The 20,213-nt window shown below is 42.3% G+C and overlaps 2 protein-coding genes across 8 annotated transcripts in view; one reads left to right on the top strand and one right to left on the bottom strand.

The window, feature by feature from the left end:
- Top2b (DNA topoisomerase II beta) overlaps positions 1 to 8,234 on the top strand; it is a 63,535-nt gene extending 55,301 nt beyond the window's left edge. Inside the window, exons 32-36 of the mRNA XM_076544463.1 lie at positions 717 to 796; positions 2,351 to 2,461; positions 5,690 to 5,815; positions 6,794 to 6,888; positions 7,746 to 8,234. Coding sequence (XP_076400578.1) covers positions 717 to 796; positions 2,351 to 2,461; positions 5,690 to 5,815; positions 6,794 to 6,888; positions 7,746 to 7,913 — 580 coding nt within the window. The 3' untranslated portion in view covers positions 7,914 to 8,234. The remainder of the gene's footprint in view (positions 1 to 716; positions 797 to 2,350; positions 2,462 to 5,689; positions 5,816 to 6,793; positions 6,889 to 7,745) is intronic.
- A 49-nt stretch (positions 8,235 to 8,283) lies between these two features.
- The window catches only part of Rarb (retinoic acid receptor beta), a 347,580-nt gene continuing 335,650 nt past the window's right edge, over positions 8,284 to 20,213 (bottom strand). For all 7 annotated transcript variants that reach the window (XM_076544465.1, XM_076544464.1, XM_042284363.2 and 4 more), the window contains 4 exons: positions 14,901 to 15,077; positions 12,344 to 12,548; positions 11,486 to 11,644; positions 8,284 to 9,693 (listed from right to left, as the gene is read on the bottom strand). In XM_076544465.1, the coding sequence (XP_076400580.1) occupies positions 9,497 to 9,693; positions 11,486 to 11,644; positions 12,344 to 12,548; positions 14,901 to 15,077 (738 nt within the window). In that variant the 3' untranslated portion in view covers positions 8,284 to 9,496. The remainder of the gene's footprint in view (positions 9,694 to 11,485; positions 11,645 to 12,343; positions 12,549 to 14,900; positions 15,078 to 20,213) is intronic.

The raw sequence follows: 20,213 nt of genomic DNA, 5'->3' as shown, positions 1-20,213 counted from the left end.
TTGTAAGATTGGCAAGCTTTTTCATGAAGGGCTTTAGAATAAATATTTTCTATGTCCCTGTCATATGGCTTTGTAACAGCTGTTCATTGCTGCCCTTATAGTAAGAAAGTAGCCTCAAACAACATGTAAGTAAATGAGTATAGTTTGTTCCAGTAAAATGTTGTTTACAAAAATCTAATCCTCATGGAGTATATTTGGACAGCACCTGGTTTGGGAAATGTTTCTAGTTCTTTAGAATTAGGAAATTTGTTTTTCCAGTAGATTTGTCCTTGATTACTTTTATTGCTTTTGATGAATGTCAGCATTAATATGAAGAATGTGAGATTTGTGAACTAATTAGTTTTATATTTTAAAGACATTGTAACTCAATATAACTAGCCACTTGACCAGTCTCTGGTCTGGTGTCAGGAATGGTATGACCACCTTCTATGATAGTGAGTCTACCTTTCTCTTTGGACCTTTGCTAATAATGTGAATAACTTTAAACCATTGTCCAGTTTCCATTCTTATTTCATGTTAAATCAGTATTTTTATCTTATATTTGTATTCATATGTTTACTTACATAAATTTGTGAGGAAAGGGGCAAGATGCAGGTGTTGCCCTGTCTTTAATAGAGAAAGGGAAAAAAAATAAAGTTTTTTTATTATAATCGTGCAGTGTATATTATGTAGGGTATTTTGATTACATCCTCTTTGTGATATTTTCTTTCTAATAGAAAATCGTCATATGACAAAAAAAGTCAGGATTTTGGGAATCTCTTTTCATTTCCTTCATACTCTCAGAAGTCAGAAGATGGTATGTTCTTTTAGTCTTTTCATTAGTTAATTATTATATGATTGTTGTACTTGGTAGAGAGAACACTAGAAAAACCATTAGGCCAGGATTTAATTGCAGAGTTTTTCATGAGTGGAAGACTTTACTTTTTACTCAATGTGATAAGACTTACTGATTGGTTAGAATAGGCATTATGGAAGCGTGTAGGCAGACATGCTAGGCAGATGCTAGCCTGGTGGGTGTAGTGTCTACATATAAGATGTAATAATGAGAAAAATATAAAAAAACTTTAGAAGATTAAAATTTGATTTTTGTGGTGATGTGAATCTATTTACATCTGTAAAGGTACTGGATAGGTGCAGGTTTGTCATACCAAATTCTTATAGCTGAGAGAACAAACTTTTCATAGGAGAAAATATAACAAAGGTATGTCTTTTTAGTGCATTTTTTTTGTGTGTGTGTAGAATTTTTAAGGTCACTTAATTGATGGACTATCTTTATGTCATTGACATACTATGTGTATGGTGTGTATGAGGATGTGCACATGTGTGCATGTGGAAGCCCAAGGTTGATGACAGCTGTTGTCTTTGGTGTTCTCCACTTTATATATTGAAGCAGGTCTCTTCTTGAGCTTGAAATTGGCCATTTCAGTTTGCATGGCTGCTTAGTTTTTGGTGTAGGAGGAATTTCCTTTCTCTGCCTGTTGTGGTCTAGGATCTCAGGCAGGACAATATACTCCCTTTGCTTTCCCTGTGGGCATTAATGGCTGAGCTATCTCCCAAGCCCTTGTTCTGGATTTTTAAATATATTCCTACAGACACACCTAGATTTGGTATATTTTCTTGAAGTATAAACATTCATTGTTGACACAGCTTGTCAAAATAGTCATGTAAAAGTATTAAGTCCCAGAGGCCATTTAAAATATTCTTGCTATGGTTTGAGGGAGGGAAGAGTTGATTGCTAAATTAAACTAATTTGTGGACAAAAATAAGCTGAAGCTGAGCATGGTGGCACATGCCTATAATCCTAGCACTTGGGAGGTTGAGGCAGAAGGATTTTAAGTTTGAAGCCAATATGGGCTACATTGCAAGACCCTGTCTCCTCCCTCAAAAAAGTAAAATGAAGATAAGTTTAACTTTAAAATTAGTCTTCAATGATTTGTTGATTAAAATCATGAGTGCTTACTGCTCTTTTAGATTTGGGCATTAGCACTAGTTTTCTGGAGCGATTAACAGTGTTTGTGTAGATATTAAAATGATCACAGTGCGCCTCTTCATCTGAAAACAAATCACTAGTATATACTTTTGAACAGTTGTTTTTTAAATATTTAACTTTTGATATTATTAATTTTCATTGCCATGTGCATTTGTATATTGTTTCACAACAGAGTTAACATTTTTGAGGTATAACATTGGTATATTTTCTATTTTCAGCTGTTTGTATATTGTGGATTATATGATCAAAATAGAAACTTACAAGATCAATTTATTAGCTAAAGAGAAGTCATCAAAGAATCAGTTTACTCAGAGGTCCTTATAGAGTCTCTTTACTAAAAAAAAGCTTTGAAATTTTTAGATTCAGCTAAATTTGACAGTAATGAAGAAGATACTGCTTCTGTTTTTGCACCATCATTTGGTCTGAAGCAAACAGATAAAGTTCCAAGTAAAACAGTCGCTGCTAAAAAGGGTACGTACTTTATACCTGCCTGTGTTATTACATAAGCTATGTAGAGTTGACTGATGTGAAAGGGAATTTAATATAATTTGAAATAATTTGCATGAGTACTTCACTATGAAACTTACTATTACAATATTAAGAGATTCCCCCTTTGCTTTCTAATAATTGCTAAAGGGATTGCTAAAATATATTTTACAAATATAGTTTTCCCCATCCACTTTCAAGTGTTTAAGTTCATATTCTGTATATGAAGTAAAACATGCTAAGATTACAGTTTAGCCAGGCAGTTGTGGTACATTCTTTTAATCCCAGCATTTGGGAGGCAGAGGCACACCAGTCAAAGGAAGGGAGGTGGGACAGAGGGATGATTTCATAAAGCTTTTGTCATTATAAAATAATCCCATGATAGTTATATTGAAACTTTGGGCACTCTCTAGGCCCTACCCCTTACTATAGAGCTCTTGGCAGTTGATAACCTCATGGGAGGGGATTTTTTTTAGGGTATTCCTACTGGTAGGATGAGCATTAATTGGATTTCATGGGTTATAAGAAAATGAAATTGGAAGAAGGACATGCTGAGATGAATATGATAGAAGTTGGAGATGGTACATAGGATGGATATTATGTTTTATTATATAAATATGTGAAATTCTCAAGAATAAATAATTATAACCAAGGATAGTTTTCCTATAAAGCTCTTTGTTAGATTGGGTAGAGAATACATATTTTATCTTGATTCTATAATTTGATAGTTCTGTTTCCTTCCACTCCCTACATGGAGTATTGGTCAATACAATTTTCTGAATCAAAGTTTTTTCTCACCACTATAGCCTTAGATTGTTCATGAAATGCTGAGTTGATTCATTAATGTTACATAATATGCAAATCATGTATCTTGGTCTCTTTGAAGTCAATATTAGTGCTTTGCCTTTGAAAATAATATCTACTGTAAAAATACACATCTAGTTGAGATATTAAATCACATGAACTGTTCCCTAAAAGAAAAGAAAATCTGTAGTATACACCATAGAAACACATGTGTGTTGAGTGTAGCATAACAACAATCTTGAAAGTCTGTGTTTTATCTGAATTCACTAGAACTGCTATGAGACTGCTCAGAGAAAAGAAGCGTGTCTAGCTAGCATTTTAGTGACTGCCCATAACAGGCTCTTCTCACTTCTTCAGGATATGTTGGCCCATGTCTACATTTCTTTATCTGATGACTTTGCAGTTGTGCTGGACTATTAACTCCGCCCCCAGCTACCTTCCACCAGTGATTGAGGAAAGCTGATGTAGAAGTAGCTCAGTGTCCTTGCCTCTCATATTCCGAGTCTGGGATTGTTGTATTAGCTCTCTAAAGTTCCCCACGTAGATAAATTAAACTCCAAGAGTAATAACTGGCTTGATATGACTATGACTAGCTGATCTTAATTGTCTCAATTCTATACTTTCTGTCATCACCTACTGGGTAAAGATTTACACTTGACCCCATACCCTGGGGTCAGTCAGGTTCTGCTTCTGGAGAACTCAAACTGAGACAGATTTTGATTTCCTTTCAAAACATCATTTCTCAGGCTGGAGAAATGGCTCAGGGGGTTAAGAGCACTTGTTCTTGCACAGGACCTGACTTCAGTTCCCAGTGTGCTTATCAGGGGACCCACAACCATTTGTAATTCTAGTTCTTTGGATCTGATGCCCTCTTCTGGTCATGTGGGCACTGCATGCACATGGAGCACGTTAAAAAAACAAACAAAAAAAACCAAAACAGACATGTCAATGTTTTTAAGCAATCAAAAAGATTTTTAAAATGTTTTAAAACATCTTTTTCTTTTAGTCTTAATGTGAGAATCTTATAAAATACTGTAGGACTTGTATCCCTTCTTGAAATCTGTCACCCTCTTTCCTTCATTAAGCTAATGAGTTAGTTTAACATTAACTAAAAGACCAGACTATCTTCCATCTAACCCATTTAGCTGTTTCTCTACTAGCTGGATGGGTCTTGTATTAGCTGAACTAGGAAACTGCCTTCAAAGACCTTGGCAAGATCTTCTTTCTCTACTTCTTTCCTAAAATACAATTTACAGATAGTATCTCAAGAGAAGGACATTTAGAACTATCTATGTTAACCCCGAGTCACATGGATTTCTGTTCACATTACATTCTGTAGTTCCAATATTTTGCAACAAAAGGCATCCTATAATATTTAGATATCTGGCCTAATTTGTGGAGGGTTGGAAAGTGCCATATAGCTTCCGGAAGCTTGAAAACACTACCAGAGAAAACTGTGGTCCCTGGAAGCTTGAAAACACTACCAGAGAAAGCTGTGGTCCCTATTGCCTTGTTGTAATGAATCTGCATTGGTACTAGGAGCTGCCTTTGGATTCCTGAGGTAGAGTTAGTTATGAGGATACAAAGAGAGTAAAGCCATAGCCTTTGGCCACCCCTACCATATACAGTTCCTCCTGCTATTAGCCAGTGAGGGGCATTATGTTGAGTATCTCAGCTTGAGACTCAGTTCTGTTTTCCCATCAAGTCAGCAACACTTTTCAATTTTTAATAGAACAGTCTGTAGTTCATTTCAGTCTATCCAATACATTTGTTTTCCACACTCATTTTTATTACACAAGTTAAAAGTGATTACATGGAACTGCAGATGAAAAGAAAACAGGTTTGTTTTTAAAACATAATATGGCAAAGTGAGGGCTTGCATCTACTGATCTAGAATTTTCATGTTTCTTTCCACATAAAAATGCCAAGTCTGGATTTCAACTATTGGAGGAAAATGAGTTGCTTTGTATTTGTTCTATTTGAGGACCCCCATAAAAATGTTTTCCTCCCACTAAATCATTTTTATAAGCTAGAACTTAGTGTGTGGTTATAATTAGTGTGTCAAAGATACTTTTTGGTCATGAATATATATTTAAAAGATACTGTTTAATTCCTTTTAATGTCCCTTGCTTAAAATATCTCAATTGAATTACCTAAAAATTAAATTATGCCTAATTGAATAATACTCATTTTGTCATCCATGGAAGGATATTTGCCTTTATACTGGCATACTGGCACCAAGCAGAGAGAAACCATTTTTCTTTTCTTTTCTTTTCTTTTCTTTTTTCTTTTCTTTTCTTTTTTTAATCAGCAATTTAAAAAAAAAAATCACTGTTACAGAACTCATTTCACCTTGGTTTGTTGGTAAGTATGTTACATTGACCAACTAAAAGGATGTTTGCTTAATAGGTAAACCACCTTCAGATACAGCCCCTAAGGCCAAGAGAGCACCTAAACAGAAGAAAGTCGTCGAGACTGTAAACTCTGACTCAGATTCTGAATTTGGCATTCCAAAGAAGACTCCAACACCAAAAGGTGAGGACTGTCTTTGTGTAACCTTTAAACAGTGCTGTAAGGAAAGGATTTAGTTTCTTCAGCTTTATTGAATTAGTGAAGAGATACCTAGTTTTTGTTTTGTTTTGTTTTTTGAGACAGGGTTTCTCTGTGTAGCTTTGTGCCTTTCCTGGAACTCGGTTTGGAGACCAGGCTGGCCTTGAACTCACAGAGATCCACCTGGCTCTGCCTCCCTGTGCACCACCACTGCCCGGCTGGGATACCTAGTTTATTTGAAGCTGGGTCACACACCAGTAACTCGCACTGTGCAGCAGTGCTGCATTGGAGTGAAGGACACAGAGCAGTTCAGATCATTACTCACCAGTTAGAACACTGGCAAGACTAAGGAGATACACCGAAAATAAGCTTAAAAGATGCTACAATGAACTCTCTTGAGTTTCTCCCACCTCTGTCTCTCACTTCCTTTGTTTGGTATATTTGAGGCAGGGTCTTTATGTAGGTCAGAGAAACAGAATAGGAGGAAAGCTAAGAAAACTCTCATGGAACCTGTGGAGGTCAATATATAGGTATATGTGGTTTGAGACCTTAGTAAGTTTATCAGCTGTGACAGGTAACTTAAGCACTCTTGTAAGAAGTTTTGTTCTTCTTACAAGAGTCATATTAGCAAAACGCTAGTCTTTTTTTTTTTTTTTTTTTTTTTTTTAAATCAGGGCTTAGTATTGAAACTTATTTCCAGGGTTTTTTTTACTTGTTTTAAATGTATTTTTTTAAAAATATATTTCCTGTATTTCTCACTTGTTTAAGTGTATTTTTAAAATACTCTTTAGTCATGTATATTCCAGAATTAAAATGGTGCCGTCAAAGTTTATGTATGTCATTTATAGCAAGAGGGTAGAATTGCTGGCTCCACTATTGGGTATAGAAATAATTGTAAGACTTGGGAATCTATCTTATGTTGCATTGACCTTTGGGAGGAAAACTCTTTTCATGTATTTTAAGGTAAAGGCCGAGGGGCAAAGAAAAGGAAAGCTTCAGGCTCAGAAAATGAAGGTGATTATAACCCCGGGAGGAAACCGGCTAAAACAGCCAGCAAGGTAAGCAGGAGCGCCTGAGTGTGGCTCAGGGTCTGCACTGCATGTGCTCACTCCCTGTTGTAATGTCTGCAAGAGCTGTACATCACCTCTCATCAGTGTGAAAGCACTATAAGTCAACTTCCCTCAGGATCTTCTGCTTTATCTATTGAACTATTGTAGTTGTGTGCTACTTGAATATTAGACTATTCTTATAAACTTGGGCTAATTTGATTTCTAAAAATTGAGCTTGTTTGACTGTACCTAATGTTCCTAATTAATCTGACCCTTTAGAAACTCTTTGTTTTTTGAATGAATAAGTGGCCTTAGGTATATCCCCCTTGCCACTTATTTTCTCTTCCTATTAAAACTTAAAAGTATACATATGGATGGTTACAGCTTTATAAATTGTTCTTTCCCATCAATTCCCTTTTCTACCTCTTGTCTATTCTGTGACTTTTTAAATATTTTATCAACACTTGTGATAGTGTGTGCTACATACTGTGCATATATAGCCTTGTTCTGCTCGCATGAATTCTGAATATGTTCTTGAAAATAGGGCAACTTGAATAATTTCTAATATGGACATTGTATATACTTGTTGAGTAAGAAATAATTTCAGAATAGTGATATTGCATTGATGAGACTATGTCTTGGTAAACACAAGAGCCCAAAGTGGCTAATTACTTACTATATCTAATCTGGTTTCCTTCATCCATAATTCATTTTAGGATTAAGTTACCATGTCAATTCTAATTTTAAAAGTATGATTATTGTCAATATGCCATAAATGTAAATATAAGGAATAATAGTTCTTAACAGTAGGCTTTCCTTTACTTTGGGATTTTTAAACTTTTTTTTTTTTGTCGGGGGGTGTCTAGAAACCGAAGAAAACATCTTTTGATCAGGATTCAGATGTAGACATCTTCCCCTCAGACTTCACTTCTGAACCACCTGCTCTGCCACGGACTGGTCGGGCTAGGAAAGAAGTCAAATATTTTGCAGAGTCTGATGAAGAAGAAGATGTTGATTTTGCAATGTTTAATTAAGTGCCCAAAGAGCACGAACATTTTTCAAAAATATCTTGTGTTGTCCTTTGTCTTTTCTGTCTCAGAATTTTGTACATCTGGCTTATTTTAATGTGATGATGTAACTGATGGTTTTTTATTATTGTGGTAGGCCTTTTAACATTTTGTTCTTACACATACAGTTTTATGCTCTTTTTTACTCATTGAAATGTCATGTGTTGTCTGATTGGCTTGTAGAATTGTTATAGATTACCGTGCATTAGCACAGATTTTAATTGTCATGATTGCAGACTACAGACCTGCTTTTTGAAATGAAATTTAAACATTAAAAATGGAACTGTGTTCTCAGACTCTTTACTGAAGGTGAAACATAGTAAAAGTTCCACACACCTTTAAAATAAATATATTTATTCTTTGCCAGAAGACTCCATGGAAAAAGGTAAACAGTATATGAACATAGAAAGCACTGTTAAACCATCTCAATGTACAAACAGAGCCAGTGAAGGTACATCACAGACTTTTGCTAATATATCAAAAACAAAAAATTCCACTAGTGCTTACATGAGAACTCAGAACCTGACACTTGAGTCTGTCAACCACGCTACCACAGCTGTCACTCTGCGTCCTAGTGATTGAACAAGGCCAGAGGAGGCCACTTGCCCATACCTTCAAGAGTCAAGACTGGGGGAAATCCCAGGATCAGGCGCGAGTCAGGAAGGACACTGGGCTACTAGAGTCCAGATAGACTAGCCTGCTGATTATCCTGGAATATCTCTCCAATGGCTTGTGAACAGGTAAACAAACTTACTAACACTGAACAGTGTTTTTGCCTTGGAGGCTATCATGACTGTAAAAATGCATCTTTTTTCATCGGTAGTTGTGTCATTAAGGAATAAACCACTTTTAATTTAAAGTGACATTAACAATTGAACAAATGACATTAGATTAACTGAACTGGCAGTTACACTGATACAGAAGTCTCTTCTGCTAGTGCAGTGAAGTGGTATACTCTATCTGGGCAACATAAAAGAAAGGATGCAGCTTGAGAGCATCGAAAAGCAAGGAGAAGCTTCCACATTACTTAAACCAGAGTGTCTTTAGTCTTATCCTGTACTGTACAAAGGTCCTGGTTCCTTACCGTGAGCCTTGTTATTCATGAAAGCAAGACGCACGGTGATGTACAGTAGTCTGCTCCATAACCTTGGTGTCTTGTTATTGAGTATGCAAGACAAAAGAAAGCACCAACATACAGGATAGAAAGAACAGAGCCATACTTCTGTATGTACAAAGTCTTCAGAAACTTAACCAGGGCTAAATCATCTCAGCTGGGTCTTTGCCATGCATCTTGACTGTTCAGAGAGGAAAATAGAAGCTCTTAACTAGTTTCTGGTGGCATGAAATGGCTGAATTTCAGAATTGGAAAAGTTTGTATTTCTAGGCAAGTTACACAGTAAGGAATATATATTGATACATATGAAAACTTCTTGGTCCTTTTTGAGTTTAACATATTTCAGTCCAAAAACTAAGCAGCAGTAAAAATGTTTTCCTTGCGTTTTCACTCCGGAACTGAAGGTCCTGGAATGTCTGCAGCAGCTGGAAGTGTCTCACTGCAGTAGTGGTGACTGGCTGACGCCACTATTCTCCACTGAGCTGGGTGAGACACTGGGACTGTGCTCTGCTGGGTTCCCACTTGAACTTGGGGTCAAGGGTTCATGTCCTTCAGAATTCTCCAGCATTTCCTGAATGAGAGGTGGCATTGATCCAGGAATTTCCATTTTCAAGGTAATTACACGTTCCGCACCTTTTTAGAGAGATAATAAAAAGCTTGTTAGATATGAGCTAGATACGAAGGGACCAACATTCACCCTCAGCTGTGTGAAAAAGTTGTGAAATACAGGCATCAAGTGGCCTGTGTCTTTGTTGAAAAGAACCCATTTAATAGAAGTGAAAACATAAGAGTGTTTACAGTGGGAATATTGGCCACCAGAATGTCAGTGTCAGGTGTGCTTTGAGATCCCAGTCAGATTGGTTCTCAGGCAGAGGCTGATCTGCCACTCCCTTTGAATATGGAGTATGTACTGACTGGGTACTCCAGAGGCTAGCTCTGTTACGTGTTCACTTTGAGGAAAAGCAGTGGAAACGTGTACTGTACAAATTTGATAGTTGCAGTGCTTCAGTCAGATTCAGTAAATATAGTTTACAAAGAGAAGTTCCTGATGGGAGATCAGAAGAATATAGGTGAAGGGATGGGCAGTTTCCGCAATGGAAGGATGGGCCGGAATCACAACATGTAGTTGTTTTCTGCAACCCAGTCTAGTGCTGGATGGTTCTATGCTATCACAGATCCCACAGCCCCCACATGCAGCTGGTTAGATGGAAATGTACACATAACAGGAAAACTGCTTCAGAACCATGTGGCCAGGGTTTTGCTGCACTCTGCTAATATAGGACTTAGGACATTTCTATACATGGCTGTTAGTCCTCAGGTCACTGGCATAGCTATCCAGAGAGTGGTAGTCACATGTACTCAAGCATTGGTCTCTTTTTGCTTCTCTTAATCCCATGCTGGGATGAACTTAGAACGTCTCATTGAAAAAAAGAAGAACTGAGATTTCTTGTCAAACAAGTTCACTGTGCATTTAAGCACCTTCTAAAATGTGTGTTTGTGTCTTGGCTTGCCGAGATCCTCGTGTGGAGTCTGCTGATGGGAAGGATGTGACAGGGAATAGCACAGCTGGCACAAGGAACAGTTGCTGAGTCATCTACATAGAAAAGCCCTCTGCACTCAGCTCTGAGGTGGCTCTAGGCATTCCGATAATTGCCTCAGTTGCCACATAGAGTGAGAATCATGAGGTGAGAATATTTATATCTCTCAGCCAGGCAAGAATTCCTTTACTCAGAATTGCAGGAGTTAACTTGCCTATACCAGAGCTGTGGCCGCAGTGACCCCAAGTCTTACTCATTTTTTTTTTTTCTAGAGGTTAGGATGCAAAGGAAAAAAAAAACACAACAGGCCAAGTGTATAGAAACCTGAGATATCTGGAAGCTGGAATGAAATGTATAGACTCAAAAAATTAAATATGTACTCTGAAAAGGGGGTGATGGTGAAATGGCTTAGAGGGCCAAGAGTGTGCTGTGCAAGCGGGTTGACTTGAGTGGGTGCCCCTGAATGCACATAGAGATGGAAAGAGAGAAGGGACTCCATATAATTGTCCTTTAACCCTCAAGGGCATGCATTCGAGCCCCCACAATAATTAAAAAAAATACATACATTATCTGGAAGAGTTGCTCTTCTAACTAGCCATCCCATTTGAAAACTGAATAATATCTTAATATCACTGGGTAGTGGCATCTGCTTTCTGCTTCTGTTAATCTCATGCCAGAGACAGTGTCAAAATGTCTTCCTAAGGAAACCTGAGGAACTCTTAACTCTGTGTACACATGCATGCTCAGACAATGCTTAATTCCTTTGGATTTCTGTGAGATACATTTTCCAACTTACACAGTTATGAGACTCCTAAGATTAAAACATGGGTTTTAAAAAGCAAAAGCTGGCAAAGCTCTGCCCTCCTATCCATCCTTGAAGTAAATACCTTTAGCGCTGATGCTGCGGAGATCTGTGATTTTCATTAAGATCTTTGGAAACATGTGGGGCTTGCTGGGCCGCCGTTTTCTAATGTAAATCTTTAGTGCTTCCAGCAGTGGTTCTTGGAGCTTGTCTACTTTTGTTGGTTCCTCAAGGTCCTGGCGGTCTGGATAGCAGGAGAAAGTATTCAGTGTTTAGTGTCCCGAGGCTGAAGAGCTGCTGGCCATCCCCTCTCTTGTTTCCCATTCCTCTGAATAAATGCAATTGCTTTAAGCAGTGATACTTGAAGACAGTTTTGATGCCTACTGCTCGGGTCCAGAGGCAAGAATTATCTTTCATGACCAGATGGTGTCAGTATTGAACTGAACAAAAGCACCTTGGGCAGGCTGGCTGTGAAAGCCAGAGAGAAAAGCCTGCCCCTTAATTACAGCCATTACTTTTGAAATAATGTTGACTTCTGGTTAGCCAGCAGGGGTCACTACAAAGAAGGGGCCATACTTGACTCCAGCTCACCAGGTGCACACGGGCATGGTGAGGGATCCCAGGCAATGATTTGAATCATTCTAGCTATATTAAGAAATAACATGCAAGTCATTTGGGTCATCACTAAAGTGTCCTTAGGCATATAGCAGCACGATCCTGCCTTTACAAATGTACCTGTTTCCCACAAGAGAAACTGGACGACTGGATTTTGGCATTTCTTTCAGAGCAGGAGCTCAAATACCACTACTTAATTTACAACAAAAGAAAGTAACACTCTTCCTTCCATGAGGTTTTATCCACTGCCTTTCTCCATGCAGAAGAACCCCAGTGGAGCCGCATGCTGTCCTGCGACTTGCTCTGTGCGGGGACTCGTGAACAGTACCTCCACAGATTAAGCAGATGGCACTGAGAAGGCCTGTTTCTGTGTCATCCATTTCCAAAGGCAGGAGCTGGTTGGCAAAGGTGAACACAAGGTCAGTCAGAGGACCGAAGCCAGCATTGTGCATCTGGGTTCGATTCAGAGTAAGGCCATCAGAGAAGGTCATGGTGTCTTGCTCTGGGGTATACCTGGTGCAAATTCTGAGAATCTGGAAGGAAGAAAATATGTATGTCCACTTGCTGGATCACTTATGCCGGCCTGTCCTGATAGCATCCACCAGCATTACGGTAGATGCAGGAACTCCTGAGGAGCCTGGGCCTCACGTGGGCAGCATGCCCCACTGTAGAAGACCGTTAGTGTCTTCTTTCGTTACATGTTGGCAGATGTCTAAGAACAGCTAGGTTATTCAGGAAATAATAAGTAGGACACACATTTTGAGAAATAACTTTTTACAAAATAAATCATAATTTGATTGAAATATCTTTTTCCTGAGTACTTATCTCTCAGGCACCAAGCCAGGTGCTGGGGGAAGAAGAGGAACAAAATTCTGTTTTCAAAAATAGTCAACCAAAAATAAGGTGATCTTTACCAACTGTGATGGCTAATCTTCATGTCAGCTTGGGGTGTGTCTACTATGGTATTTTAGAAGGGCTTAACTGATCAGGCAAGATGCACTCTGAATGTGTGTGGTACCATCCCGTAGGCTATAGGGGGTTCCAGTCTGAATACAAAGGGAAGAAGCATGAAGTCAACTGAGAACTGGCATTGTCTCGGCCCGGCCCTGGATACAATATGACTGGCCTTCTCACAAGCCTGCAGCCAGGGATCCTTATGGCTTGTATCTTCAAACCATGAGCTCAAATACACCTCTTTTACATGCTTCTTTTAGGTATTTGGTTGTAGCAAGAAGGAAGGTGACTAATATAACAAGTCCTTTGTAGGTGCCTAGCATAGACCAAATGTGTATACCCTATATTCAGTCTTCCAGACTAAAGTCCTGTTATTTACAGATGAGAGCCATGGGGCTCAGGCCACATGCTTTGCTCAGTGTCCCAGCAAACAATGAATTAGACTCAAACTCAAGGAAGGCCCTATCTCATAATACAATGTGCTTGTAGCCATACAGGTAGGCACCAGGAGCAGAGTCAGCAGAGTACCAGGGATCAGAAGGAAATCCAGTCAGAGTTGGTGGGGAGGGGCACCCCGCAGTGGAGCACAGGCAGACTCTGTTCTAGAAGCCTGCCCCTCCCTGTGTTTGCAGTCATGGCTTACAACCTCACTGTGCTCCACACCCTCTACTTGAGCACACTGTCATCCTGCAGGACTTCTGCCTTCTCTACCTTACCCTAAAGGCCTCAGGCCTGGTGAGCTCTTTTGTGGTCTCCAGTCCTTCCCTAGGGGCTCTATCCTCTGTGCTCTCTCAGAGCAGGACCTTCATGAAGCAGGCTTCTGCATTCTGTGTTCCCCCTGCAGACACCTCTCTGTTGCTCAGCAGAGGTTAAGTCACCTAAGTGGAGTGTCTACTCAGGGGTAGAGGGAGCCCAGAGGTTTTTCCCGACATCAACTGAGGGTGGCTCCCTGAAAATCCACTTTTATGTCATGAGCAATAGGAGAAGTATGAGGAAAAAGCCCTGCCTCTTAGTCATAAGGCTGTATGCATAAGTGGCCTCCAGTGGGAAGCAGTGTCTGCCTTTAAAATCCCTTTACCCTAGCCCCAGCCCCATGGTTTTAAAAGAGAACCTAGCCTTCCTCTCTGAAGGCTCTGGAAGCTATGGTTGAGGAATTCCCCATTTTCACAGCCATAGAAAGGGCCACAGTGCTGCTATGGACAAGCTGCAGACCCACTTCCAAGGTATGATGAGGTGGTAGACCTCTGGGGGAGACTAAGCCTAGGTGGGTCATGAGGATGCAGACCTGAGAAGACTTTAGACAGGAAGGGACCACAGAACTCAACCCAGTGAGGAAACAGCTGGAGGGCCTGTGATCTAAGAATCCAACAGCATTGGCTGGCTGATCCTGGGCTCGCAGCCTCCAGACCTGGTTTGTACCTGCCTGGTCTCTGGTTTAGTAGCTGCATTAAGACAAAAGTTTCCCTAGACCACAGGTGGTAGCCTCACAAAGTTATGCCATGGGCTAGGCTAGGGATTCAGTTTAGCCAGGGAATCCTAGCGGTCCTGAGCACCTGCAGGGCTGGGTAGGCTGCAAATGTCCCATGGGCCTCCAGGGCAAGGTGAGGAGGGCTCTTGAACAGAGGGAGGGAGGTGCTCTTTGTAACTGGGCTGGGTCTGGAAAAGGCTATGCAGAAGCCAGGGGCAAGCCATCACTGAGGGCCAGGAAGGATCACATGGTGTGGGGGGTGGGGGTTTTAACAGTGGAGAGAGACATACAAGGAAAGTGCTGTCAAACCCAGGGATCTCTGAACTTTTGTCAGTCCAGGGAAATTCCAACACATGGGAAGGGCTCTCCAGATCTAGGAAATGAGAGTAGGAAGTAGTCTTATCAGAATCTCCTGGAAGCCGCCAACTCCCTCCTTCTTTCTCGAGTTCAGAAAGGTTCCTACCAAGATGTCCAAGCAGGCAGCCTTGAGCAGGGTGATCTGGTCTGCGATGGTCAGGCCGGTGAAGCCCGGCAGACGCTTGGCGAACTCCACGATCTTAATAATGCACTTGGTGGCCAGCTCACTGAATTTGTCCCAGAGGCCCAAGTCCAGTCGGACCCGGTGGTCAGCACTGGAATTCTGAGAGGGAGAGAGAAGAGGAGAGGGAGGAGAAGAGTGAGTGACATGCTACCAGGCGGTAGGAGTGAGATGCTTCCCGAGAATGGGCTCACACTTGCTGTCTCGGAGCAGCCTCTGATTTCTGCTTTCAAGTTGCCCAGACTTTACACCAGTCACAAGACATCTGGGGAGCCAAGGAGCGCAAGCTTCTCTGTGTAGTCATCCGCTCCTAATGAAGGAGTGATGGACCTACTGGTGTCTGTCCCATGAACTGATGCCTCTAGACATTGGTCATCGCTGTTTGCTACTGCCATGTGGGTGTCCTGAGGGAAAACACACCACCAGGCTTCAGTCTGCCCTAGGTCAAATGAAGCCTCTGAATCTACTCATTCATAGGAGATGCAGGAATGTGGTAAGCACCACAAGGGCATCATGAGCCTCAGATACCATGCAAAGCCAAGGAGCCACCCAAGACATCGCACGGGAGCAGCTATGGAGTGGGAACCAATGTTCAATATTTTCCTGATGCTAATAATGACTATATAGTGAAGAGGAGGGGGCCATCAATAGAAGGGGGCAGAGCAGCCATGAGCATTGTACTAAAGGGAGGAAGATGGATGCACAAGGCATCATAGAAGAGGCAATGCTGCACTCATGGAGGATGGAGCTTCCCAGGGCATCATAAAAGAGGCAATGCTGCACTCATGGAGGATGGGCCACCCCAGGGCATCATAGAAGAGGCAATGCTGTACTCATGGAGGATGGGGCAGTGGCTTCTGGGGACTGTGGGTGGGGTAGGGTATCAGATGCAGGAGGAACCTTTCCATAGTGTTGGCAATGGTCTGTAATACATCAATACATATCTTTTGAGAAGATGAAGCATTATATCATGTAAATTACATTCCAGAAGCTTAACTGATAAAGAAAGACTTATTGGCTGAGCTGTGAGCCTTCTCTGAGTTCCACTTAAAGCAAATAAGGAGGAGAGACAAGCACAAGAAAGTGTAGAGTCTGAACAGTTCAGGTGTCAAGAGGCTTGCCTTATTTAGTGGTGCCATTGTAGTTTTCTAGTGATACTTTGAACATAGGCACGACAGCTCAGCATATACACCGGGAAAATATACAGAGTATTAACTCCTGTGGTGGGGGTGTGAGGAACCAGAAGGTGGCCCACAGCAGCCAGAGGTGCCTTACAGGGATGGAACAGAAGTGGTCTGCAGTGACCATAGAGCTTCACTATACTGTTCAGCTTCCATAATGCAATGAAATGTCTCGTGAGAAAAACAAAGGTCAAAAAGCATCGCCAAGAGCTTGGCCTGGCAGCGTTCCCAGGGCTACAGTCTTAAGTATGGCGTACATGACTCAAGTATCCCAGACACGTACACACTGTCCCACTCCTACCCAGGTCTCATCCCTCTGACCACCTCCTTCACCTCTCATTCTCTCTCTCACACAATTCCCTCCCTCATTCTCTGTCATCTCCCTTGTCTTCCTGAGGCTAAAAGCCCAATCACTTTGGTGATGAGTGGGTATCTGGCCTCTGTTCACTCTCTCCCCAAACTCTTCCAGCTCTAGCCTTTCAGGTCTTTTTGCTTTACCTGAAGGTTGTTCATAGCCCAGCCTCAGGCCTCTCTACTGGCCATGTGTCCTCCTAGACAGCTGTCTCTCAGCCCTACGGCATGTATCCCTTCGAGTCTTCGATCAACTGAACATTCTTTTGTGCCTTCCTCGGCCTTCTGTGAAGACCGCCTGCCTTCTAGCATTCTTCCCTCCATGTTCTGCGCCTATTATAGTACTCCTCTCTAAATCCCCAGGTCACTTCCTCAGTTACACACCTTCCTGGCTCATTTGCTTGGCCTGCCACTGCCTAGAGTGCAGATGACCCAGTGAGCACTTAGTAGAGTCCAGTAAAGTTGAGTGACATCTCATAATCCTTTGCTTGTCTGAGATGTCACAGAACAACGTCATGCTGTGGAAGAGGCACCAAGAGGCTGTTTCTCCTGAAAGTAACCTAGACATCTTCATGAATTCCAAGACAAACTGAACCATGCAAGGAGAGGCCATGCCTGGTGTGTGGCTCTCTGGACAAATGCCTCTCTCTCTGAAAATGCAATTCTGCATTGCAAACCATAGCTCCAGTGCCCTGTTTCAGTAAGATCAGTCCACAGAAGTTCATAATGCTATCTTGCTTCTAATATCAGTAGGAATCCAGAGGGAAGAGTTTGAAGATGGGAGTCTAGAGACGGCCTCAGAATGGTAGTAGCCACCATGGCTTCCCGTGTCCCCGCAGAAACAGGCATACATCTTCCAGATTAATTTTATGTCTTCCTCAAGGATCTTTGTGGAACACAGTACACTCAGGGGTGTGTGTGTGCAAGATCCAGACATGTGGCCATTCGGGCTGTAATTAAATTTAATAGGCAGTTTATCCAGTTCACAGAAAGATGCCAGAGAAGAGAGGGGCAGAGGCGAGCTGGGTGGGAAATCACTTTACAATGGAGTATCCATCTGGAAAAAATGACATTGCTGGATGCAGCCAGTGTGAAGGAAATCGTCATCAGCTTTGGATGAGCTGCTCCATCATGCAAGAGTGGAGTGGGAGGGGCCCCTGGCTCCTTCTATTAAAACAGCGAGCAACCTAGTAACAGCCTGTCAATCCAGTTCATGATTATGCAAACTGAAGGCAAAAGGCAGTTAATAAAACACAAAATAACCCTGTGTTTTATTATCCTGGCTGCTGGATTCATAGGCATGAGGCTTGAAATGGCTCCTCCATTATCTTGCAGCTGCGGTAGGTGGAGAGTATGGCCTGCTGGGGTTGATGATGGAAGCAGCTACAGAGAGCACTGAGGGGCTGGGGGAAAGATGCTCAGAAGCAGGTGATGAAGAGGAAGAGGAGGTGGCAGGGAAGGGGAAGGACACTGGGCCTGAGCCAGGCCTTACTGTGGGTAGAATGTGCTGCCTGCTTGGGAAGTCCCCTGGGATTCTGTGGAAGAACGTAAGTTTCCCAGAATGCTGTGTCCTGCAGCACCCCCATCTCCCCCCGCCCCCCAGGGCCTTCTTGGGAAAAGCCCAGTCCTGTCAGTCCAGTTAAATGATATCTTCTGCCATTGCACAGTCCCTTCTGATGGATGACTTTCTGTTATTTCTCTAGCTGGCATCTCGTTTAGAAAAATACTCAGCAGTAGAGGCAAGATCTACCATGTCTAAAAGCTCCTGGGCAGGTCAGCGGTGTATTTGAGGGTTTTTAAGCTAAGGAGTGAAGAAAAAAATCTCTTTTCTCTTTCTTCATGGCTGTGGATGGAACCCAGGGCCATGTGCACCCCAGGTTAGTTCCCTCCCACCAAGTCACATCCCCAGCCCTGGTTCTCCGAGTCAGGGTCTCCACAGTGTGGCCCCATGTGGTGATCATCCCTGCTCTGTCTCCCTAGGGCTACGATTTGGGGTGTAGGCTATAAAACAACTCAGAAGAATTGAGTTTAAGTTTTGTGGGAGTGTTGAGAGCCTCTCCTGAGAAGCGCCCTTCTTAGGTTTGGAGTTCTTTGCCCACCCCAAGAGGCAGGTGTCCCCCAAGTCCTGTTTGGGAGGTTGCTCTGTCTTCTGCAGTCCACTTCTTCATCCTGCACATACGTGCTCTCAATGTAACCACTCCTTGTCCAGGCCATTCTGTGTGCTCTGTGTTCCACAACACTCCATGAGGGAGGCACCGTTGTGACTGTTTGGCTGACAAGGAGGCTATGGCCCAGAGAATGGCAGTGGCCTGTACAGGATACCTGGGCAAGCAGAGGGGATGCCATGCAGATAGGCTGTGGCAACCATGCTTTTCTTGGTGCTTTATCTCTTTTATTTCCTGGTGAGAACTTAACTGTCGCTTAAACTTTGCATTGTATTTGTGACTTCCTTCCTGGCCGGATGCTCTCATGAGATAGCTACATGGTCCCAGCACCACCATGATGTCATTAGTGAGACTAGCATCTTCCTGGGCAATAAACATGACCCTAGACACTGTGACACCATGTACTTTGGCACGTAACAGCTAGGCATGTGTGTCAGTGGGAAAGCAAGGACAAGCGGTGTGTGTGTGTGTGTGTGTGTGTGTGTGTGTGTGTGTGTGTGTAAGAGAGGGAGAGAGAGGGAGGGAGGGAGGGAGGGAGGGAGGGAGGGAGGGAGGGAGGGAGGGAGGGAGGGAGGAAGAGAGGAGATGGTGCTCATGGAAAGCTGGAGGGAGGCAGCAATAATTTCTAAACCAGGAGAAGGTAAAGACAGCCACTCAAGGCAGAAGCTGAGGGAGGTATGCCCTGGGGCTGTCCAAGGCCCTGCTCACACCTTGTGTGTGGACTTCCACTCCCCCGGCATGGGAGGCAAAGGTAATGTGGCTTCAAGTTACCCAGTTAGTGAAACTTTTTTGAGGTAGCTCTACAAGAGCAACATTAGGTAAGAACTGAATACTTCTGGCTGGGACATGGCAGGTGGAACGGCGACATGGCAGGCAGGTGTGTATAGTGCAGGGAACTGAGACTTAGGTAGTTATGAGCTGGTTCAAGTGACGGAGCTCTGAGGTCAGAACTCTGGTCTCATGACTCCCCAAAGTGTTTTACCCCAGCTTGGGTACATCTCCCATAGGAGTCAGCCTCCCTGAGTTCTAGGATTTTCTTTCCTAACCTATCATACATGTGATTTCTTTAAAAAAAAAAAAACAATCAAACAAACAAACGCATGCCATGCCTGCAGGTGCCTGGAATTGCTCACACACTTACTATTGTAACCCTTGTCTCCCAGAGCCTGTTGGTGAGTTCTGTCTATGGCAGAATCATTATAGACATAACTCTGCCTGTTCTGAGCATTAAAGCTCATTGAATCTTCATGGTTCAAGTTCACAAATCTCTGCTCTGCCAGGACAACTTATGTCCCACCAATCCCCATTAGGGGAGTGAACAGCAGCGTGTGGAAAAGTGGCCAGTGCTGCTAGGAAACTTACTAGTCGCCACCTTCCTTTTCTAGAAGCCAAGCATATGGCTCTACATGACGTCAAGCCACTCAGAGGATCCAGGGGATGGCCCTCCAGTCTACACACTTATCCTGCCAGAAACTGTGTAAGACTCTCTGAGACCCTTTTCTCACAGAACCGTCTGGATACACATGAAGCTTATACCACCA

The sequence above is a fragment of the Peromyscus maniculatus genome, chromosome 9, assembly GCF_049852395.1.
Source record: "Peromyscus maniculatus bairdii isolate BWxNUB_F1_BW_parent chromosome 9, HU_Pman_BW_mat_3.1, whole genome shotgun sequence".
NCBI lineage: Eukaryota > Metazoa > Chordata > Mammalia > Rodentia > Cricetidae > Peromyscus > Peromyscus maniculatus.
This window is presented reverse-complemented; position numbering and strand designations above follow the sequence as displayed.